The 25,051-nt window shown below is 50.9% G+C and overlaps 1 protein-coding gene across 1 annotated transcript in view; it reads right to left on the bottom strand.

Annotated features, from left to right (window-relative positions):
• SETD6 (SET domain containing 6, protein lysine methyltransferase) overlaps nt 1–25,051 on the bottom strand; it is a 667,868-nt gene that overhangs the window by 262,620 nt on the left and 380,197 nt on the right. The window contains exon 7 of the mRNA XM_069654594.1: nt 1,755–1,935. Within this exon, the coding sequence (XP_069510695.1) occupies nt 1,755–1,935 (181 nt within the window). The remainder of the gene's footprint in view (nt 1–1,754; nt 1,936–25,051) is intronic.

The following is a 25,051-nucleotide window of genomic DNA, read 5'->3' as shown; positions in this document are numbered from 1 at the left end:
GCAAAACATGCACGCAGAGGCAAGACACCAATGGGATATGTCCTGTAGCGTTTCACGCTTCACATAGCGCTTATCCAACATTCGCCAGTGTTACACTCTAGCAGGTTTGAGTCAGACTCTCAGTCAGGGTATTCCACTGTGACAGCCCGCAGTCAATGAATGGTCACCAGAGTCCACAAAGTAGAATTTAAAATGTCTCCTTAATTAAAAAAAATATATGTGTTAAATTCATCTGTGCAGCTCCACAAAGAGTGGTCAGGGGAGGCAGCAGCAAAAATGACGTGTTTCGCAACAACTAGTTGCTTGGTCACATGATTTTGCCCATCTGTGTCCACCGCTTTTAAAAGTGTGTACGTTTCAAGAAAAGTGAAAAGAGAAGAGCGTTTGCCTTTCACCCAGAATGGACACAGTCCTATGTCTATTTTTAAGTTGGGCTCTGTGTCTCAGGGACAGTCTCTGTGCTAGAAGGTGTATCTGCTCATAGTTAGGGACGTATAATGTTACGGCCATTTTATGCGTTTTTATTAAAGGCATATTTTTTCATCCTGCCCATTTATTCAGACAGGTCAACAGTCTTTAAATCTTTGTTTCCAGTGGATCACACCATTTTTTGAAAGTAACAGCATGCAATTTGTTGTGCTTGTGCTGAATAAAAGGTTATATGGATTATGTCGTCTGCAGAGGTATTGTTGTGCATACTAACATTACAAACTGTTAGTTACATTCTTTGCACGGTATCTAAAGCCAACCCTCTGTGGATTAGTGTAATACATTAAAACAATGATCACATACGGGGCTCCGTAATACCCATTGCCGAACAGCACTGTATGGTAAGTCATAGAGCCTAGTCTTATAAATAGAGCGAGTAGTGCCCTGTCAGCAAACGCACTAATCGCTGATGTTATAAAGTTGACAATGATCGAGCTCTATGCGAGTTCGTATGTTCCAGATGTGTGGTATAAGTTTAGAATACGTCAAGCAAAAACATAATAAGTTAAACTTGCAATTCCGTTTGAGGAATGAAATGCCTTAATAGATTCTAAAGGCTAACTCTAAAGTGCTTAGTGCCCAGAAGCTTATCATAGGAAGTAGCTGAATCCCGTTAAAGGCAAACTGCAGTTATTAGTATTAGTGGAAGGGTCAGGTAAATTAGGTTTTGGACAGGGGACATTTTTTGAGTTGGACTTCCTGGCGACAGACTAGCATGTTAATTTGGTTAGGTAGGGAAACATCCCTGTAGCAATAGGGTAAGACAGGCATTTACTTTATAATTTTGAATCAAGCCGATAGAAATGTCCATTCTGTGTCCGACTCCTCCTTCCCACCTACCAAACCCCTCTGATAATCACTCTTTCCATTGTGCTCATCAATGAAGCATATCAACACTAGAGACAATTTGGTTGATCAAATCATTTGCTGATCCAGGGGAAGATCCCGAATCGGACCACTGCCAAGTTCCATCATTGTCTGAATAATCAACACACTGCATACTACTTTAAGACCCTGGCACATGCACTAGCACCAATATCATTGCTACAAAGTGCTACTTAACTATTTCAAGCTACTGCAACCCCAGATAGCCAATTCCAATATTCTAATAAAGCCCCTCGTAAGTGCATCTTTAAATATTTTACAGATAGCTTTTGCGATCATCCGATGACAGACCCACCCAGAGTTGTGTAAAGAAATACATTATGTAGCAGACCTTACTACAAATAAGGTGGATAGGTCTCTTGGCATATGTAATCACCGACCTTGCATTGCCGCAGTGCGCATCGTCTCCATCTGGATATCGGCAGCATCATTGGTGTTACTAGGATATGGCTCTGCAAATCCATACATGTGAAGGAGTTGCCAGTTTGCCATCTGCCCATAGGTGTTGAAAATTTCTTGGCCTTTGGTGATCTTTCGTGTTGTCACCATACGTAAATAATTCTGGCAAAAATGAGAAAAACAATAAATTACAGTTCAGCTTGTGGTCAGTTCTTAAACCAGGTGGCGTAGGGGGGACATGGCAGAAAGAAGAAACATTGGTAGGAGCAGACACCCAATGCAACCTACTGAAACCCCAGCAAAGTTACGGAGGTGCTAACCTCATTGCATTATAGCCAATTTGTGTCACTTGAACTTAGGTGCTCCCCTCATTGCATTGTAGCGGTGCCACCCTATTGCAGCTCAGCCAAACTGAGTTAGCTCGAACTCAGGCACTGCTCCTCAACTAGCGCTACTCTCTTCATGCACCGTGAGCCCTCTTTGTCTAGGGAGAGCCTAACTCGGCACCGGCCTAGGCCCGAGCTCTTGTCCTAGAGTTAGGTCAACCACCCACACTTCTAAATATTTGCTACAAACTACTTAGCATGTGTCCCTTGAGCACTAGCTTGTTTGTCTGCCTCCTGCTCCTCATAAATACCGTAGCACTGCTTAGCATGTCATCCCCCAATCACCTATCATTATGTATTCGACTATGATCAACACTAAGTCACCCAGTAGCTCTCCTCCACATATTGGTGACCTACAGCCACTGCTGCCCACCAGCCTCCCCCGCTCCACCTCTGATAGGAATTTAGGACTCAGAGCCAGATTAGCTACAATTTATGAGCCCCTCGCCCGTTCTATGCCCACCTTACAGAGACTAAGAACCACGACTGCCCGGCCCAGCCTACCTACCCTTAAACCTAACTCATCCCAGAACTCCAACCCCATACCTCGATACAGTCCCTCTAATCAGGGTTACCTTGAATTAACACAAGATCACCCTCAAATCACAACTACCAAAACCTACTGAGAGCCCCCAAATCAAGGGAGCGCTAATCAATGCTAGATCGTTAGTAGCTCACGCAACAGAAATTGCACACTTAATCCTCGAAGAAGACCTCGACCTCCTTGCTATTACGGAGACCTGGCTACATCCGGCGGCTGGCCCAATGCTCATGCTTGCAGTCCCAGATAATTATTCTATCCTGAGACACGACCGACCCAACTCCAGAGGAGGGGGTATTGCTATCATACACAAATGCAGCCTTACCATGAGAATTGTAACTACTATAAATATCCTTTCTTGTGAACTACTCTCTGTTAAAGTCCCTCTTACCAACTCCCAAACTCTTAACATACACCGGATATATCGCCCTCCAGGCCCAATAGGCACCTTCGATGAAGATATTAATACTATATTATCTAGCAACCTTAAAAGTTCCACCCAAGTACTCACCCTTGGGGATTTCAATATGGGCTACAACGACCAAGACGACCAAATTGACAATACTACACTCCGTACCCTCTCCGATCTAGGATTTACCCAAAGATGTATGGAACCTACACACGTCAAAGGCAGAATACTCGACTGGGTGGCTGACTATAATTGTCTAGCCAACATCACTGACATCTCACCATTAGCCTGGACCGACCACCATTTGGTATCGTTCACGCTCTCTACCATCCAACCCCTACCCTTGCCTATTAGTAGGGCCCCACCCACACTCACGTGAAATGAGAAGAGTATCACTGTGGAGAGACTTATCCTGAACCTACTACCCACACTAAACACACTCCCTGACAACCTGGACCCAGAGATCTTGGTTGAGAAATAATAAAATCATGTCCACTTCGTTGGATTTAATCGCTTCCCTCAAAATTAGACCAAGCAAGCCCAAAACGCATTTGAACAAATGGTACACACCATTCCTCAAAGATTTAAGACAGCAAAAAAGAAACTTACGAAGCCATTTGGAATAAACACCCTTCAGTAGCCAATAAACTTAAACTAACTAAACTAGCAGCCCTCTACAAAAAAGAAATTTACCTTGCTAAACGATCCTCCTTTGACTCCCGTATAGCCCAAGCAAAATCAAACACGAAGGAACTATTCTCCATCCTTAAAGAAGTAGAAACCCCCATTGCACCACCAGATACCTGTACTAAAGATAAAAACTGGTGCTCAGAAATTCAAAAGGCCTTAGCCAACAAGATTGCTACGCTACAAAATAAAATTTCCTGCAAAAAAGCCTCCCTGAATGACCCTCCCACCTCCAAATCGCATGAGAAGCCTACTTTAAGGGAAACTACCCGCTTTAATTTCTCTACAGTCACCACACTTGAAGTAGAAAAAATCATCTCGTCACTAAAACCGTCCAACTGTCAGGGTGATCTGTGCCCTGCACAGCTCATTTAAGATGCGGCCCGTGACCTCTCCCCTTTCATCACAAAATTAACACCTCCTTCTCCACTGGTTCTATCCCCACCAACTTAAAATAATCCTGGGTACTGCCACTACTAAAAAAGCCCACACTTGACCCAGCCACGCCTACAAACTATAGACCCATAACGACTGTGCCATTCTTTCTAAAAATATTGGATAAGGTTGCATACAGTTTTTAGTCAAAATCTCGAAAACTAAAATCTTGAAAAAAAAGCACGAATTTAAAATCTCGAAAAAAAAAATATCGAATTTTTTTTTCAATGCATTTTTTTTCAAAATGGGGGGTTCCCCCGCAACCCCCTTTTTCATTTTTTTTATTTTACCGTTTTTTTTACTTACCTGACCCCAAAAACACACAAATAAATAAATAAAAAATTCGATATTTTTTTTTTCGAGATTTTTGTCATTCGAGATTTTGTTTTCGGCCTTTTGACTGACCACCGTTGCATACGTGCAAATACAGAAGTACCTGGAACAACATCACCTACTTGGAGCTAGGCAATCAGGCTTCCGTCCTCAACATGGGACTGAGACTGCCCTCATTGATCTTACAGCACAGATCGACAAGCTTAGAGACAATGGCCAAGCCGCCTTACTCCTCCTCCTAGACCTCTACGCAGCATTTGACCTGGTCGATCACACTTATGCACTGACTTACACACATCAGCTCACTTTTCCGCTGAGGCCATTACATGGATTAGATCTTTCCTCAAAGGCAGAACGAGGAGGATGTTTTCACCTACAGCAGACCCCATTCCCATCACATGTGGTGTGCCACAGGGCTCTTGTATCTCCCCCACTTTGTACAATATATTTACCAAGCCCCTTTTCAATGATTTGGATCATCTCGGTATCACCTACACTAACTACGCGGATGATACCCAGATCCTCCTTCCGCTTTCTGGAGATTATGCAAAGGATTTGGCATTGGTGAATAGAGTGTACATCATCATCCAGGCATGGATGGCCACACATGGACTATGCCTGAATGATAAAACTGAACTCATAATTCTAGGTACTACCACCAGCCTAAAGAAACTAGGCTCTGCCTATTGTTCTTTCATGATCGATGGCAATAGTATTAAAGTGGGACAAGAGGTTAAAACCCTAGGCGTTTACCTGGACTCCATCTTCTCCTTTAACAAACAGGTGAACTCCCTAGCCTCTTCCACGGCTTACACGTGTAAATTGATCCGTGCAGCCAAACCCTTTCTGTCTGACACTAGCTGTTTGACCCTCTCTAGAGCCCTCATACTGTCCCACCTGGACTACTGTAACGCTCTCTATCTTGGGTCCTTCAAAGCCATCACCAGCAAACTTCAAACTCTCCAGAACAACGCTCTTAGAGCGGCACTGGGCATCTCCAGAAGAGAGCATATTACAGCATACTGTCAACAGAATAATTGCCTTTCTGTCAAAGACAAAATCCTCCTAAAAACTGCCTCAATAACCCACAAATCCCTCAATAATGCTGCCCCCATCTATCTAATCGACAGATTCCATAGACAGACTTCCTGAGACCAACAAGAACAGTATATAAAGACTGCCTTTCTGTCCCCAATTTTAAACGTTCAACCATAGGGGGCAACAGCTTCCCAGTCAAAGCAGCGAAATTGTGGAACTCTTTACCACCACCCCTCAATACGGACTTGCACTATCAAAACGTCCGATTTAAGGTCATTTTATGGTTGAAAACGTAGGCTTCCCATTATAGCCAGTTGCCTAGTTTTTCATACTCCTGCTTACTGTACTACCTATTGCCTGTACCCATTGATGCCTACTTGCACATATGTATATATTCCTGTTATTACTGTATGTTATATATTTTTGCTGTTGTAACTAAGCTTTGCAATCGCATGTAAATGTTGCACACTGTTACCTGAGGGTATGATCGCGCATTTCAAATAATAAAACAAACAAAAGGCTTTGCAAAAGAAAAAGCAACTAATGGAATAGTGATAATTTACATACTGTGAGGGGTCAGAAATGTGAGGTGGACCACTTGTAATGTTTTCTCAACATGCAACATTTTATTAGAATATTAGATTGGAGGAATGCCTCACTACCCTACCCTAACAAGGATTTGCCTGCCTAAAATAAACTAAAGGAAACACTCTATTAACAGATATCTGTCCCTCACCCTTAAACATACAACAAATTAACAAGGTATTACATGGCAGTTCAAAACATTTATGCTGGATGTTCATAAAGCAACCAAAGTTTCTTGTTACCAGTTGGGCGAGCTCCCCTTCCCAGGTTTTAAAAGTGATTCTACAGATTCCAAGATGGCCGCCGGCAACAAGTAGACGTGCCGACGGTTGCTCTGACATCCCGGGCCGGGTTCGCTCGAGGATCCACCCCCCCTGGGGACCAAGCTCTCGGGCTGCAGCAGTGGCAAGCTGTTATTGTGGGGGAGCGGAAGGGTCGCGCAGCGGAACCCCCAGGATAGTGAGGCGCCGCCACCAGGAGGGAGCCGCGGGGACGTGCAGCACAGCGGCGGCCGTTGGGAGACGGCTTGCGGAGTGCGGCCTACAGCGGGGAGGTGCGGGCACGGGTCGCACCCGCTCGAGTGGACCCTGGGCCTCCCTGAGGATTGTAGCGGCACTACAAGGCAGCCCAGGTGGGCAAGCATCTGAGCGGGACCAAGAGGAGAGCAGCGCCTCCAGGGCAGGTGAGGCGGCAGCGTGCACCGGAGCGGCCCGCCCTCCAGAGGAGGTAGAGGCGGTGGGGGCATGTGCGCGGCTCCCAGGAAGCCTTGGTGGGGCCCCCTTGGCCCAGAAAGTGTGGCGTGGGGGCGGGGGAGCACGTCGCCCCCCCCCCCCCCCCCGACGCAGGACTGCGGGTTTGGTCCCTGGCGGGCGCAGTAAAAGCAAACGCACGTTCCGGGAGGAGGGGCCAGCCCGAGAGTGTGGAGGGAGCTGCGGGCTGCCTGGTGAACAGGGTTTGGAGGCCCTGGGGCACAATTCCACAGGGGCAGGCGAGTGCCTTGGAGAGGCCCTTGGCGGGGGCAGCGATGGTTGGAAGAGGGGCACTGCCATTTTGGTGCGCTCCCTGTCTCTAGGTGCTTACTACAACGGAGCACTGTGATCATCTCCTTTGAGGCTGATCTCAGTGGAGCACGGCGATTGTACATCTAGTGGGTCTATTTGGACAATTACCACGAAAGAGGAGTGAGGAGGGATCAGAAGCGCCCCGCAGCGTGCTGGCCATCCGGGACATCCAGAGAAGAAGGAGCACACCCCTCAGAGGACGGAGCATCAGGGCTGAAGGGAGATTGATCCCCTAGGAGCAGAGGGTCTTGCTGGGTCCGGGGGCGGGGGGTCTCCGGCCTACTAAACTGTAACGAGGGGTCAGGATTGCCGCCCCGATAGTGGTGGGGGCTGCGGCCCGGGCCTGGCATAGATGTCCTCCAGGTCTAGAGGGAAATCAGGGGGGGTGGGGGCGGTCACCGCGCTGGAGCCCACCAGGGGACCCTGCCTACACTTGGTCTGCTATGGACAATAGGGATTTGCACAAAACCGGCAGTGGCAATTCACAGGAGAATGGGGGCAGTGAGGCGGTTGCTGAAATCTGCGCAGATGATGAGGCAAGATCTCACGGGGGAAATGCAGACCCTGAGAGAATCTTTGGCTCAAACTTTCCAGGACCAGTTCCAATTCATGAGAACCGACCCCAACGTGGCTCTGGGGGAAATCCGACAAGAAGTAGCTCAATTAGGGGAAAGGACTGACTTACTGGAAAGAGGCCTCCAGGAGAACGAGCGGGAGACAGCGGCTAATGCTGAGGCCATAGACCAGCTAGACTCTGCGACGAGGAACATGGAGGCGATGCTAGAGGACTTGGAAAACAGATCTCAGCGGGTCAATATACAAATTAAGATGCTGCCCGAGGCAGTGACGGACCGTCAACTGAAGGAGGAATGTCAGCGGATATTCGCTGAACTCTTGAGCGAGGTGCACCCAAGCTCGATAGTTTTGGACAGGCCCCACAGGGTTGGCCGGACCCCTGGGTGACCCAACGCCAGACCTCGGGAGGTTGTGGTTGCCTTCGCTAGATACAGACCGAAGGAAGCGGTGTTGCGGGCAGCCAAACAAAGAGAGCCGGTCCTCTATAAATGACAGGAAATTCTGTTCCAGGATCTTGCCGCAAGCACACTGCTGAAAAGAAGGAATATGGGCCCAGTTCTGAAGGAGCTGTCCAAGAAGGGGATAAAGTATAAGTGGACCTTCCCTTTTGGCTTAGTTTTCGAGTGGGAGGGGAGTCAGAAGCAGGCGACCACGCTTCAGGAAGCGGCCAGCATTATAAGCTTGGAGCTGGAGAGCGAGGGGGGGACCTGGGGGGGTCTCGTTGGGGAACCCACGCCTCATGTGGGCCAAAGGGAGAGGAGCTGACCTTGGGAATGGACAACTGTGGGGGAGCATGGCAAGAGGAGAGGTGCGTTGCGGGGGCCCTCGGGAGGGATGAAAGCTCGGAGCACCGGGGGCGAGGGTAGTGGCAACGAGGAGGGGGCTGGGTGACTCTAGTGCCACTGGGGCAGATTACGGGGGATGGTGGACTCATGGGCTGTTTGCTAAGCCTGGGAGGGAGGAGTAAAACATATTGGAACAAGAAAGGACGGGATTGTCCGGTAGGTGGGGGAAGGAGGGAAGGGGGTTGGGGGGAGGGTGTGGTCCGGGCCAAAGTTGGGGGTTCTGGGCTGGGGGAAACATGGGAGGGGTGGGGAGGGGAAACATGGGAGGGGTGGGGAAGGGAAACGGTGGGGGGGGATCCAAAGCGCCTAACTCTGGGGCACAGGGGGTTTGGGGTGCAGTGGGAGGGTTGGGAACGGGTTCGGTAGGGCAACCAGAGAGTGGGATAGAACATCATCCTGATCTTAGGTGGCTAACGCATAATGTGAGGGGGTTGAATTCCCCCCTTAAGCGGGCTAAATTGGAACAATTCACTAGAATGCATCTCCCAGACATTTTGGCACAGCAGGAGACTCATCTGCTGCGCAAAGATCAGGGTCGCATGCGCCCGAATGGTTTTCCACAGATCTTTTTCGCATCAAGTCCTACAAAGAAAGGGGGGGGTGGCTCTGGCATTTTGTCCCTCAGGGTGTCCTGAGGGACAAAAATGGGAGATTCCTCATGGTGAGGGGGGGGATCACAGGGGTGCCACTTATACCATAGCCTCTGTCTACGCTCCAAATGTGGGACAGGAGCGGTTTGCGAGGGAGACTTTAGGTGTGTTGGAAGGGTTTGTGAGAGGGCAGGTCATCCTGATGGGGGATCTTAATCTGGCCTGGGACAAGTGGCTGGACCGGACGCAACATGCGGGCAGAGGGGGCGGGGGGTGGTGGCCTCACCACAGCTGAAGGAGCAGTTTGAAGGGGCAGGTTTGAAAGATGTGTGGAGGGTGTTGAGGGGGGAGGAAGAGGGCTATACGTTTCTTTCGGATGTGCATAGAACCCAATCAAGAATTGACTATATTTGGGTTTCCATGAGCTTGGTGGGAGGGGTTGAGCGGGTGGAGACTGGCCCAATGGGCATCGCTGATCATAGGGTGGTGCAGATGAAACTGCAGCTGGGTAAGCGAAGGCCAGGGGTTTGGAGCTGGCACTTTCCTGGGGAACTCCTGAGGGACCAGCTGATTATGGAGGAGATGGGCAACAGCTTTAGAGCTTTTTTTTTTTAAAGAAAACGGCACGGACACGAGCCTCAGTATAAGGTGGGACGCGTTCAAGGCCACCCTGAGAGGGGAACTCATTGCTTTGAAGGCAGAGAGGAATAAACAGCTGCGACTTTTGGAAGCCCAGTTAGAAGGGGAGGTAGAGGCCGCTAGGGCGATACTGCAGGAGGCAAGGAGAGTCTATAGAAGTATAGGTTGGCAGAGGGGCAATTGGGGATTCTGAGGACCAAAAAGGCAGAAGAAGCAATGTTAAAGGTCAGGCAGTAATATTATGCAAAGGCGAATAAGGCAGACTCGCTTTTAGCGCGCTTACTAAGGGGTAACCGTGAGCGAAATGTGATCTCAGCCTTAAAGGATGAGAGCGTGGAGAGACTCACCCATTCTGATGATATCGGGGAGTGTTTAGTAAGAGTCTATGAAGCCCTGTATACATCTCAGGGTCTAGCCACCCAGCGCCAGAAGGACTTCCTGGGAGCCTTGGCCCTCCCGCGTCTCTCTGGGGACTTTGTGGAGGAATTGGGACAGGCCATCACGGTGGATGAGGTGCATACTGTCATCGCGTCTCTTCCTAGTAACAAAGCGCCGGGGCCTGATGGATAGCCGGTCTCCTCCTATAAAACCTTCTCTGGTATCCTGTCCCCCCCATCTACCACAATTACTCAATTCATTCTGTGCTTCTGGCGGTATCACTCCTTCAATGGAGGAGGCTAAAATGACTCTCATCCAAAAGGCAGGCAAGGATCCGGAGGAATGTACTTATAGACCTATCGCTCTCATAAATTGAGACGCGAAAATGTATACTAAGATCTTGGCGAGGTGCTTGGAGGTGCTCCTCCCTACCTTAATCCATCAGGACCAGGCGGGGTTCGTTCAAGGACGATAAACAGCTGACAACACCAGGCAGGTGGCTCACCTGGTCGAGAAAACGCAGAAGACCCCCACACCGGCGATTCTCATAGCTTTGGATGCAGAGAAGGCATCCGACCGGGTGGAGTGGTCTTTTCTGTTTCTGGCCATGGAAAAAATGGGTTTATTAGCATGGTGCATGCGAATTATAGGGCTCCCACCTCGCGTCTGCTGGTTAACGGTGCGTTGTCGCATTCCTTCAAGCTCGGACGCGGAACAAAGCAGGGGTGCCCCCTCTCTCCGCTGCAGTATGCTTTGTACTTGGAGCCCCTACTGGTGGCGATAAGGGAGGCTGAGGACATCCGGGTATTCCCTTCGGGGGGCACCAGCAAAAGGTGGCAGCGTTCGCCGATGACATGTTGCTTACTTTGACGAGCCCAAGGGAGTCTATAGGGGCGTGTATGGCGCCATTATCCAAATTCAGGATAGTCTCGGCCTGCGGGTAAATCTGCAAAAATCTGAAGTACTGAATCTATCTCTGAAAGGCGAGGAGGCAAAGGTCCTAAGGGAGTCCTCCCCATTTAAGTGGAGTCCGGGTGGGTTACATTATCTTGGGATCAGGGTCACCCCTCAGCTGTCGGGATGGTTCGGGGCAAATTACCCTCCCCTATTGGCTGCGATCAAAAAAGATCTCAGGAGGTGGAGCTCCCCAAGGATATTGTGGTTAGGAAGGGGCGCAGCGTCTTAAAATGGTGGTCCTCCCAAGGTTGCTTTACTTATTTCAAGCTATTCCATTGACCATCCCAGCTAGCTTCTTAATGGAATTAGACAAGGCAGCTAAGGACTTCATCTCGGAGGGTAAGAGGCTGCGTTTGGCCAGGCGCCTACTGCTAGCATCCAGCGGGGTGAGGGGCTTGGCCATGGCGAACTTTCACCGCTACTACGAGGTGGCGCAGCTCAGGGTAATCAGGGAATGGTTTTCAGCGGAATACAATAAGCAGTGGGTTAAGATGGATAGAGCTGTGGCCCAGCACCACCTGGGTGAGGTACTCTGGCTCCCGCGCAGGCTAAGACCGGCTCATCTATAGATGAGCAGCATTACAAAGGGGTTGGTAGACATTTGGGATGGGGTCATGGAGAATTTGGGGATTACTACATTTCTGTCGCCGTTCACCCCCATCTTCAACAATGGGGACTTCACACCGGGGATGGAAAAGGGGGCATTCCTGAAGCGGGAGATTGGGGGGTGTAGGGTCATCAGGGACATGTTTCGAGACCAGAATATGAAATCCTTTGAAGAATGTAAGCGGGTGTTTGGGGTAGGCGAGGGGGAACGGCTTAGATACTTCCAACTCAGACATTGGGTGATGTCCACGGAGATGCGAAGGGCGGCAACCCACGAACTGACTCAGTTTGAACGCTACCTTCTGATGCACGAGGGGTCCAGAGGGTTGATCTCGAATCTCTATAGACTGCTGGAGGCTACGGGCCTGATAATAAAATGGCCGTATATGTCCAGATGGGAGGGGGTGCTTGGGGCGGTTGTTGAACGGGAGGACTGGGAGAGGCTTTGGAGATGGATCCCAAAGGTGGCTAGGGCTGTTCAACTCCAGGAGGCCTGGTACAAGTACCTATTTGGCTGACATTATACCCCGGCCCGTCTTCATGTTATATTTCCTGCAGCCTCTGGAATGTGTTGGAGGGGTTGTGGCGGAGAAGGCACGGAGGCTCATATTTGGTGGGATTATCAGGCCTTTCTGGAGGGTTACCTCGCGGGCTCAAGACCAGGCATTGGGGAGGGCACGAATCAAGACCCCCGGGAGATTCTATTGGGAAGATGGCGAGAGTCGGGGGCGGTGGGAGGGGAGCAGGACAACCTAAGGCACAAGTAGTTTTTATATTGGCCGCAATGGCTCTCATCGTCCAAAGGTGGAAGAGCCCCAGGATCCCAACGGAGCAGGACTGGATGAGGAAAATGTGGGAGATCTTGTAATTGGAATGGGCTACGTTAGCTGTTAACAATAAATTGGGGGATTTTGCGCAGGAATGGGGAGAGACCTTGGACTATTTGAAGGGGGAATTCCGGGAGCAGTGGCGACTTCAGAACTGTTGGCCCTTCATGCTTGATGCGTCGGGAAGAAAGGGAGGGGGAGGGAGGAGGTTGGGGGGCGCTTGGGCATGGTTGGGGGTGAGGGAGGAAGGGCATGTTTTGGGGTTCTTGTTGTTTCTCAAAGATATTAAAACAATAAAGAGAAGTTTAAAAAAAGTGATTCTACTTCACAGTTCAAAAAGAGAACACAAGCCAATCCTGCAACCAAGTTCCAATATAGTCTGATAGAAGTTCAGCTTGTCAACAGAAAGTTCCAAAACAAATTATAAGATGATGATTCTTCTCTGAACAGGTTTTCAGTTCTTCAATAACAATGTTTATATTGGTCAGGATGTTTTGCCACTTCAACAACTGTCAGGACCACCGTGTAGCCCTTCTCCAACCTTCACCAGGCCTGCTTCTTTGCCAGGACTACAATCTCCTAAAGTTTTCCATTCAGGTATACTCCCATGCCCGAATAGCTTTTCGCCACAACAGTACTTTACATTCCATGTTAACTGACGAGACATAACAGCTTCACAACTGGCAGCTTCAACACAACACCTTTTTAGGGACGACAAGACCCACATTGATGACCTTCAACACTTGTCTGTAAATGAAGTTCCTTTCCTTCTGGTTACTGGTCTCCTGAAGGGTAGTCTGTTTGCCACTCGTATCTCCCCACTGCACATACAACCAAAGACTGACTGGGATACGATCTCCTTTTACCTTTCCCCTGCTGGTTTTGATAAAATGTACACATAGGGGCACTTGGTTCCAGAGTTTACATCCCTTGCATTAGCACCCTTCTGCTGCTTTTAATATTGGCCAGATGGAGTTTGTTTTATGTCCACCCTCTCTTGTTTTAGGCAATGCTTATGGACACCAACTCTTAATAAAGTTCCCCCCGCAGTTGGTTGGAGTTCCCAAAAACTCCCACTTTCAAAATTACAGTCTCTTCGCTTCTGTTCATTAAGTCTTAGTTGGGTTTCCCCAGCTAAATTTGGACCAATAGCTTGGGAAACACTTTCACACCTCTGCGAGTGCTGCTTTTGTTGTTTTATAACTTGTTGGTATTCAAAATTAGCACGTGAAGTATTTCTATTCACACGCGAGTGCAGCTCTGCACTCTCTCTACTACTAAGCGAGTGCCTTTCACTCAAACGCCTGCTTCCCGAAAGTGAGCAGGGTCATAGAGCTCCTGGGTCACTCACCAGTCTCAACGTGTGCCTCTGTTCCTCTCGCGTTCCGCAGGACTTCTTCTGCTGCTCTGGCTCTTCAGGGTGCAGCAAACCTCTCCGGTAAGCCCGCCTTCGTTCGTGCTACTTCACTTTGGAGTGCCACATGCTCCAGAGGCTCCACGGTGTACGCCAGCCACCAGAAACGGCCTCAAGGCTTACAGGTGCTCATCTACCACCAAAAACAGGCTCCTGCATACTTCCCGTTGCGCAGCCTCTGCAGAATGGGTCACAAGGGGGAAAAGTCTTCCTTCTGCACACTTTCCACTGTGCAACATCTGCACTTGAGATTTCTGGAGACACAGACCCTCTCAGGACCGGCAGTTGGAATCTGCTCTGTAATGTTCCCAGCGTCCTCTCTTTTCTCCAGCTTCTGTTTGGGCTGCAAACTTGCATCACATGCTTACTGCTTCTGACTTCCTCTGCTCTCCACAAGCAGAGTCAGTTCCTTCTCTATGGCCTGCACCCGAGGGGGCCTTTTAAGCCTCTCTGTCTCCCTCAGGTGTGAGTCATCTTCACTTATTTGCTTACCAATCCTTCAAACCTCTTACTCGTCATAGTAGTTAGGGAATTCTGGGACTTGAAGTCAATAAAGGAAAGTTGTTTTGCAATAAGCAATAAGAAGAATGGGGCTTCGGGGAAAGTTAAACAAGGGGGTTTCCCATTCCTCCTGACCTGCTTCCTCCTTCATGTGATCCTCCCGCAGACCACCACCCCCAGAGTCGGGATCAGAAAGCATCTGCCTTTCCCTGGACACATGAGGAGGGCCCGAGGCCAGGTTTTCAGGGGGAATCATTGCGGATTCATCACAATACCCACAAAGCATTTCCATATGCCTCTGACCTGGAGATGTTCCATGATGGCTGTGGGTGGTGCTAAACTGTGTGTGACTTAGCTGAAAGGGATATACACACACAAAGGCATACTAAAACATATACATGCAAGCTGTACACAAATATATATTCCAATTAACAATTTGAAAAGTTTGCAATTATTTGTTCAAATCTCACAAATCCATAAGGAACAAGTTACTTACCTGTAACTGTTGTTCTCTAGCATGGGTCTGGCATGGATTCACATGCTCATGAATATTCCCCGTCGTCAGGCTGGGAATCCTCGGTAAAGAAAAAACAGTATCAGTTTCGTTTCTGATCTGTCTTTCGTAGTAGTAACCAATCACTGATCTCTGCGTCATACTGACCACAGCCAATGACTGCCCTCTACCTAAGCCCCGCCTCTGGCAGCCATCTTCAGATTTGGTAGCACGTGAAGTGGCAGTATGACCAAGTGAAGAGCCGCAGAGGGGTAGGTGGGAGGGTTCGCATGTGAATCCATGCCAGACCCATGCTGGAGAACAACAGTTACAGGTAAGTAACTTGTTCCTTCTCCAGCATGGGGTCTGGCATGGATTCACATGCTCATGAATATAAGAATAAATAGCAGTACACACATGCACAACCACGGGGGGTGGCAAAAGGCTCAACATTAAGCAATACAAAAAAACTCAACATTAAGCATCTTTTACCTCCTCACCAGGCTCACCTTAAGCGAACAGGTTGCGCAGCACTGCTTGGCCGACCCTGGACTCCTCCCTGGAATCCCGATCGACGCAGTAGAATCTCGTGCGTCGACCTCCATGTAGCAGCCCTGCAGATGTCCAGCAGGGGCACACCAGATAAGAACGCCGTAGTAGCAGCGATCGCTCTGGTCGAATGGGCTCTCGGACGGCCTGGCAGCGGTCGGTTAGCCAACCGGTGGCAGTGCAGGATGCAGCCGGAGAGCCATCTGGAAATAGAAGACTTCGAGAGAGCCTTCCCTTGATTCACAGGTCCAAAGTTCACGAACAGCTGTGATGTCCTCCGGAAACTCTTTGTGCGGTCCACCTAGTACTTCAGCGCTCTAGCCACATCCAGCGAGTGCAAAGTCCTCTCGGCCGGCGACGAAGGAGACAGGAAGAAAACAGGTAACACCAGGGGCTCGTTAAGATGGAAGTCCGAAGGCACCTTGGGCATAAAGGAGGGGTGCGTCCTAAGCACCACCCTCGAGGCATGGAAAGTCAAGTACGGTGCTTTGCAGGATAGGGCCTGGATCTCTCCCACTCGTCGTGCGGAGGTAATGGCCACCAGGAATGCAGTCTTCCACGACACAAACCTCATCGGTGCGGAGTGCATCGGCTCGAATGGGGGCCCCATGAGCCTGGTCAGCACCACGTTAAGTTCCCACGCCGGGGCCGGGGCCTTCACCGGCGGGAACGACCGGAACAGTCCTTTCATAAACTCTTTTACCAGTCGATGGGACCACAGGGATGTCCGTCCTGTGGTTCTGGTATATCTGGAGATCGCCGCCAGATGAATCTTAATGGAGGCATGGGCTAGCCCAGCCTTTGCCAGCGATAGCAGGTACGGCAGCACTTGAGGGGCCGTAATCCGTAGGGGGTTGATCTTCTGTGCTCGGCACCAGATAGAGAACCTCTTCCACTTATGACCGTAGCATTTGAGAGTCGAGGACGCCCTGGCCTTTGCAAGAACCTCTCTGCAATCGGCCGGTATATCGTAGCCTCCAAACTCTAGCGCTGCAGGAGCCAAGCCTGCAGGTTCAGCGACGCCGGGTCGTGGTGGAAGATGGCGCCTCCTTCTCTGGAGAGAAGGTCCGCGTCCGCCGACAGCTTGATGGGAGGGGACGTTGACAAGTCCAGAAGGTCCGGGAACCAGATCTGCCTCGGCCACGCCGGTGCGACGAGGATCATCCTGCACCGGGACCTCTTGAGCTGGTTGATGAGTCGAAGCAGCAACGGAGGGAACGCATACAGGTATAGGCCGTCCCAGGGGAACGAGAATGCATCGCCCATGCTTCTCGGCTGGGGAAACCTGCTGGCGAACCTCTTGCACTTTGAGTTCGTCGCTGTTGCGAACAGATCGATTTGGGGTTTGGCCCATCGTCGGAAGAGTTGATCCACCTGATCCTGGTGCAGTTCCCACTCGTGACACGCGCGCAGCTCCCTGCTGAGCGAGTCGGCAATAGTGTTTCTTTCTCCTGCCAGGTGGAAGGGAACCAGGAAGATCCCCTGGGCGACCGCCCAGTGCCACAGATCCTGTGCCTCCTTGGATAGGGCTGGGGATCTGGTGCCTCCCTACTTCCGTATGTAAAACATTGTCGTGGTGTTGTCCGTGAAGATCCGCACCACCTTGTCCTTGAGCGACGGGAGGAACGATTTGAGAGCCCAGAACACGGCTCGGAGTTCCAGGACGTTGATGTGCAGGAGCCTCTCCTCCGGGAGCCAGAGGCCTCTTGCGTGGAGATCTCCGGTGTGGGCGCCCCAACCTTCCACGGAGGCGTCCGTCGTCACCGTCTCCTGGTACACCGGTGTCTGAAAGTCCTTTCCCGCCGTGAGGTGCGCTCGAACGCCCCACCACTGAATCGCCCGCCGGAACACCTTGTTGAGGGGGACCCTGTCTTCGAAGGTGCCCGTTGCCTGCATCCAACGGGCGTCGAGAAATTCTTGAAGAGGGCACATCCGTAGTCTGCAGAGGCGCACCAGGTAGATGCAAGAGGGCATCATCCCCAGGAGGGACTTGATGGACCTCACCCTGGCCACGTACGTGGCTAGCAGGCACTGCACTTTGCCTAGAATGGTCTTCGTCCGTTCTTCCAACGGGGCCGCCAGGCGCCTCACTGTATCGAGCTTCGCTCCCAGAAACACGGCCACCTGCGACAGCACCGGGTGGTACTTTGTGTAGTTTAAGGCGAATCCCAGGTCTGTGAGTAGCTGGACAGTCCTCGCAGTGTGCTCGATGGCGAGTTCCCTTATCCTTGAGCGGATGAGCCAGTCATCCAGGTAGGGGTAGACGTGAATCCCCTGCAGGCGCAGCCGCGCCGCCACCGGTGCTAGGCACTTGGTAAAGACCCTGGGGGCCGACTTCAATCCGAACGGCAGTGCTCTGAATTGGTAGTGGCGTCCCTGGACGACGAACCTGAGGAACTTTCGGTGACTTTTGAGGATGGGAACGTGGAAGTATGCATCCTGCAGGTCCAACGATGATAGAAAGTCGCCTTCCTCGAGCTGTCCCAGTACGTGCTGGAGGGTGACCATCCTGAACTTTTGTGACCTGATGTATTTGTTGAAACGACGAAGGTCCAGGATGGGGCGCCAGCCGCCCGTCTTCTTCCTGACGAGGAAGTACCTTGAGTACACCTCGGAGCCTCTTGGGGACAAGCTCGATGGCGCCTTTCCCGAGCATTGCCCGTACTTCCAACAGCAGTTGCGGGACGTGATTTTCCTTCCTGGCCACAGGTGGAACGTGAGGGCACTTCTTCAGGAATTCGATAGGGTGTCCTCTTGCCAGGGTATCCATCACCCAACGGTCGGTGGAGATGGACTTCCACACGCCGACGAAATTCGTCAGCCGGCCTCCCACCGGGGTGCTTCGGTGGGGGCCCGAGACCACGGCCAGTTCAGTCCTGCTTGGAGGTGGTGGCCTTGCCGCCCTGGCCACCTTGCAGACGACGGCGAGGCGCTCCCTGCTTGCCACGACCCCTGCAGGGCTCCTGAAACGAGGAGCGTGCCGCCTGGCGGTAGGACGACTAGCCACCGCTGGATCCCTTGGAGGCACCCCGTCTGCCTCCGAGCTCTGAAAGGGCCGTCGTTGCTGAAGGGCTCCTAGGGCGCGGGCAGTCTCCATGTCCGTCTTTATGGCTTGGAGGGATTCGTCCACCGCCTTCCCGAACAAGTTGCTGCCGTCGAACGGCATGTCCAACACCCTGGTCTAGACGCCCTGACGGAAGTCGGTCACCCGGAGCCAACCCCGTCGTCATAGGCAAACACCATTGCCCAGCTGGCGGAACCCGGTATCGCCAATATCGGTTGCCACCGTTATGGCGTGGTCCGACGCCACCTCGCCTTCTTGAAGTATTTCCAGGGCCTCGGACCTCTTGTCGTCCGGTAGGAAATCCAATATGGGGGCCAGCTTAAACCAGAGCTCCCTGTCGTAACGGGCCACGATCACCAGGGCGTTGGCCGCTTTGATCGTCGTCGGCGCCGACGAAATGATCCGGCGCCCCATGGCGTCCAACTTCTTTCCCTCGCCGTCCAGCGGGGGAATTCGACGTCGAGGCTCCTAACCCCGCCGCTTTCTTCTTCACCGCCGCCGAGACGACCGAGTCTGGCATTGGCAGGGCCCTGAGGCACAGGGGAGCGGTTTCGGGGACCCGGTACTTCTTCTCGTACCAGTCCCGTTTGGCTGGTGCCGTGGAGGGGTTCTTGAGAACCGACAGGCCCTCCTCCCAGATGTCATCGATTAGAGGCACCGCGATGACAGTCTTCCTCTTGGCCTCCCGGCGCTGATAGAGGACACTTTCCTTTTTCTGCTCCTCCAGGCGGAGCTGGAACAATTCGGATGCCCTGGCGATCATGGCGTGGAATGAGCCAATCTCGTCGGGCGGCGAGGCCCGTGTGGCGGGAGATGGGAGACCCGTTCCGTCGTCGTGGTCGTCGCCCTCAGAACCCGTCGTCGAGCCCATCGCACCGTCATCTCCCGACTCGTGGGAGGATGAGGAGGGAACTGTAGGCCTTACGGGGGCGAGTGGAGGAGAGGGTTGGGTCCTCCATCGTTTGTTCTGAGGACTTCCCGACGGGCCAGGTTGCGGGTCCTCCGGCCTGGGCCGTGGGAATCTCGTCCTTATCTCAGAGCATAAGGACTGGATCGCAGGCAAAATGGCCGCCAAGCCATCCTGAGGCCTAGGTTCCGGCTGCGCCGGAAGGGAAGGCTGCTCTTCTTCGCCATCGTCTTCCTCGGTTATCTCCCGAGGATCTTCCTTACGGGATCGAACCTTCTCGAATTGGACTTCGAGGTTCCTCACGGCCTCGGTCAGTTCCTCCTCCAAGGCTGACTCCGAGCTCGCGGAGGCTACCGTGCCCCCCCCTCGCTTCTTCTATCATGGTGGCCATGACGATGGGCAGAAAAGAGGATTCCCTCCTTGGCGGCAGGGAAACTCTAGTCCCGGAGGCAGTCTCCACTGGCGGGGTCTCTGCCGGCTTGGTCAGAGTCGCTGCGATCGCCTCGATAGAGGCCTTTGCCTGCTGGGTAGGGGCCTTCACCACCTTAGGTGTGTCCCGGGCCTTCTCCTTCGGGGGAGGGGTGACGCCTCGCTCCCCCTCTTCTGAGATCGGACGGGGCTTCTCCCGAAGCTTACCCGGGGTCTCGGACTTCCTCTTCCCCGAACCGGAGCGCTGGCTCGTGGTTGACGGTGCCGGGGAAGGTGCGCCCTGCCTGGCGACCGAAGAGCCCAACCTTTCGGCGCTCCCGGAGCCAGCGGACTCGCGGCGCTTGGCCTGGTGTTGGGCCCCCGTCGCCGCGGCGCCCGCACAGGACTTAGAAGCCCGCTCGGACCCTTTCTTCTTCTCACCCGTTGAGCCCTTCTCCAACCAGCTGGCAAGACGGGATTGACGGTCCCTCATGGTCCGCTCCGACAAGTTCTTGCAGAACTGGCAGTCCTTCTCTACATGAGTCTTGTCCCCATGAAGACAGTAGAGGCATCGCAAATGTTTGTCTTCCTTAAACACATTCTGCAGCCCGCATCCAGGGCAGCTGCGAAACAGCTTGGGTCCGGGTGACGAACTTGCGTCCTGGGCCATCTCGAAGTAGGCCGCGAATCTTCTGGAATCCTCCAAGAAGTTGATTCGACGAAATCTTCACCCTTGAGGGGCGTAGGAAAATCCTGTAATGGGTAGCCGTTAACGGGAGTAGAAACGGTGGAGCTTGACGCTCGATTAACCGAAAAAATGTGAAAATTCACCTGAAAAAGCGCGAAACACGTAGTAAAAGCTCGAGAGCTAAGCACGAGGACTCCCAACACTTGAACGTGCGGTAAAAATCTGAAGATGGCTGCCAGAGGCGGGGCTTAGGTAGAGGGCAGTCATTGGCTGTGGTCAGTATGACGCAGAGATCAGTGATTGGTTACTACTACGAAAGACAGATCAGAAATGAAACTGATACTGTTTTTTCTTTACCGAGGATTCCCAGCCTGACGACGGGGAATATTCATGAGCATGTGAATCCATGCCAGACCCCATGCTGGAGAATGATGGCTTTTATGTCTGAAAAGCTTGAGCTGCTGCAATGCACCGTGGGAGATGTATGAAATGTTTGTGTGCCAACGGAAACTCGCTATGTCTTTTAAAAAAAATGATGATAAAGGCTACTATTCCACCACAATAAAAATAAAAAAGGCACGACTCCTGTGCTTTATGCCGCCTCCGAAACAAATCCGTCCATTGGTTTATGCTGTGCACCTGTTTAAAACTGGTTTCTGAAAAAGAAATTGTGCAATGTAAATAAAACATTTTGGGACGCTTTATATATTTAAACCGTGAGATGAATTTGCACCAAACTTTCCATTTTTTTGGCACAGGTACTAGCCAAATATATTTTAGAAAGTCAATACATTCTATGTTTCAGAGCTCCTGGAGTGCAACTGGAGAAATCTGAAGTTTTTCATCCCAGACAATCTGGGTTCAGGTCCCACCATGGCACGGAAAGTGCCTTGTTGGACCTACAGAGTGAAATGCTCAAGATTATGGACAACAGCAAGGTCGGGCTGCTGATGTTGCTAGATCTTTCAGCAGCCTTCAACCTGGTTGACCATGGAAGGCTTATAGGTCGGTTGAAGAATCTTGCTGGTTGCTCCGAGGAGGCAGCCCTCTGGATTGAATCCTTCTTGCAGAATAGAATGTCTAAAATTGTCTCGGGTGAAGCCCACTCCAAACCAGAGAGGCTACAGCATGGTGTACCACAGTGTGCCTGCCTTTCACCAGCCCTTTTTAATGTATTCTGCCGCCTGTTATGCAATCTCCTAGATACCTTGGGAGTTAGCTTTTCTAATTATGCCGACGACACCTAGCTGATTATAAATATTACTCTTACCAAAATCTCAAGGATTTAGGGTACCAATCAAAGCTGGATGTCAAATAATGGCATGTCCTTAATGCAGCGAAAACGGAGATACTTATTTTCGGCTCAGCTCAGGCATGCTCCAAACTCGACTACAAATATTTGGCTATCTAATTCAAAATCATCAAGTCTGTACTGTCAGAAAGGTTAAGACCTTCGGAGTCGTGCTTTAAGCCTCTCGCAACGCAGATGCTCAAATTCAATACATCATAAGTAAGGCACAATATCACCTAAGACTACTTAGGTTAGTTAAACCCTTTGTATCATAGTTCGTGCTTTGTTTATGCCACGCATAGACTATTGTAGTACCCGACTGGTTGGTGCAGGTAAGGGCTGCATGCAAAAACTCCAAATTCTGCAAAATTATGCTGTGCGCATCATAAAAAACATGTCTAAGAACAAATTTCAAGGCATCCTAAAAACCTACACTGGCTTTAGGTAGAAGCCAGGGTTCGTTTTAAAGTTTGTACCATAGTACATAAATGCCTTTATGGCAATGCACCAACCCACCTGAAAGATTCTATAAGCGTCTTCTGTCCTAAGAGAGTAACCAGATCTAGTGACTCTGTACGCTTGGTCATCCCAAAGAGTAAGCGGGTGAATGGTCTCGGAAGGCCATTCCAAGCGCAGGCAGTGTGTCAATGGAACAGCCTTCTGAAGGAATTATGCGCAGACAGAAACCTTTTCACCTTTAGGAAACGACTGAAAACAGTGCTTTTTCGAATAAACGACCACGCGACCCTGAATGCTGAATAGACTTCTTCCTTGCACTCTGATGCATGCGGGCTCCCGTGCATTAAAGAAATAAAATAAAAATAAAATCCTCTCCCACCCCACCAATCCATTTTTCAACAATCTTAGCTGGAATCCTGTCCCTGTAGCTGAGAGGGAAGATAAAATAGCCTTGCTACAGTCATGTGCTGGATCCCCCCGAATGTTTTAATGGGTATCATGTCTCAAAGCTCTTCCTCCTTCTGATCCAACGGAACAGCTGGAACCTTGTTCACTGCAGCCCTGTGTGATTTGTTCAAAGCTCCTGTCTCCTTTTGTCTACCACTAGGACAGAAAGACTTGGACCCCTGTAGCTGCTGGTCATTGTAGGGCCTTATTGCTGCTTGTGCAGACTTCTCTGTGATACCCCTAGCCACTTAAAACCGGTTTGCTGGCTGCTCCCGGTCACTCATGTTGCCAGGCACCCTATATTGTGGGTCACCATGAAGAGGTACTCTCATTCTAGGTCCTGTGTTTCTGGTATTGGCACCTACTGGGACTCTAATTAGAACTTTAGTCCAGAAACCGTCTATCCCACCTCAATCCCAGCACATGGAGACCTTTGCACGTGCTGTATGGGCCTTCCTCACCCCAGGTCCTGTTATTCCCAACTTCTTCTTGTTCTTGATCAGGATCTCTGAGCAAAGTGTCTGTGCTCTGACTAATCCAGGGAATGTGTCCCTTCTCCCCCAGAGGGGATACTCCTTTGGGACTAGGGCGGTAAACACACTACATTTATGGGTCAGGGCAAGCAGGATCCGCCTCCCGTGAGACAAGGAAGCCCCAGGCAGGATTTTTAATCCTCCTCCTTCATGTACCGAATCCCAAGTATTGGTTGTTACATGAGAATTGAGCATGTGTGGGCCTTTTAAATGTGGATGGCTTGGTTTCTGACCTGGGGCTGTTGCCGTCTTTGCACATAGTGCGGAAACAATGTCTTCCATCTCGTTCCAGGAAGGAATGCAAAGGTCCTGGAACTCCGCCCCAGAGACCATCAGCCACAAGACTAAAGCTGGCCTACACGGCACAGAGAAGGGAACGTCTTCCTCACAGGAGGAAATTGGAGCCAGGATCACATAGCCAGTTGGGCGGAAAAACAGAAGCCCACAGAACGCTGCCAAATCTAGGAAGGACAACTGAGCAGAAGCAATGTCAGAAGCGGCGTGTCTGCATCCACCATGCAGAGAACCAGTCAGTCCATGACAAATTGAAGGCCATGAACAAGGACTGAATCGTAGTGGGAAGAGCAGTGCCACACTGGCTGGAGAGATCGCCTCCCACAACTATCACTGCCACCAGAGAGCAGGTAAGCTGCACCAATCGAAGAGCAGGTGGATGGCAGTGAGGCGGGCAGAGCAACAAAAGACCTCACAAAGGGGCAAGAAAACTGATGCCAGAAGTAAGACTAAGAAGTCGCATAGTCCACATTGGGCTGAGCAGCAAGAGACCCCATGAGGGGTGAACAACAGATAACCAAACCAAGGACGGAGGGCCGGATAGCCCACGCAGGGCTAAGCAACACGAAACCCCATGCGGGAGTGAGAAAACAAACCAGATGCCGGTCTGAGAAACCCCATAGCCCACACTAGGTTGTAAAACAAGGAACCCCACGAGAGGGTGAGAAAACTAAGGAACCAGGAAGGGCTGAAGAGCTGCTAGCCCAAACATGGCTAGACCACGAAATACCCTGAGCGAGGGAGAGAGACATTGGCAGCCAAGCGAACACAGGCAAATCCACAACACTAGAGTATGTTGCCTTGAGGAAAGAGAACCTTCCCAGATACATTGGTGAAACTTAGGGTTCGAACTACATGCACTGGCATACCCGGCTCATTGGCTAGAAAGAAAAGGAACATTTGTGTAGGGGCCAAGACCAACCACTACCAAGACATCTAACAGACACTTGAAATGCAGAAAAAGACATAGGGCCTGAGAAAGAACATTGCAGACTCTTGGGTGGCAGTCAGAAAACCAACCACCACCAGACAAATCAGTGGGATGGCAGCTCTTTCCTAGGTTTACTTTTGTTATCCTTTCATTGTAGTGGTAGTACAGAGTAGGTTTGGAGAGGACAGAGTTTGTGAGACGTTCTGATGAGCACCAGTTTATTATTTTGCTTTGAAGAATAGAGAATTCATATTGGAGCTAGGGACAGGGGAGGCATGTTTTCCTATAATAAATTTGACTGTTGCAAATCATGCCCCCACCATCCACAACCAGAGGACGATCCCTGCAGCAGACGAGCACCAACTCACATCCGGGTGAAGCCTTGCTTCTCTTCCTGATCTTTGGA

The sequence above is a fragment of the Ambystoma mexicanum genome, chromosome 1p, assembly GCF_040938575.1.
Source record: "Ambystoma mexicanum isolate Mex_15411 chromosome 1p, UKY_AmexF1_1, whole genome shotgun sequence".
Classification (NCBI taxonomy): domain Eukaryota; kingdom Metazoa; phylum Chordata; class Amphibia; order Caudata; family Ambystomatidae; genus Ambystoma; species Ambystoma mexicanum.
The sequence above is the reverse complement of the archived record's forward strand: the minus strand, read 5'-3'. Positions and strand labels throughout refer to the sequence as shown.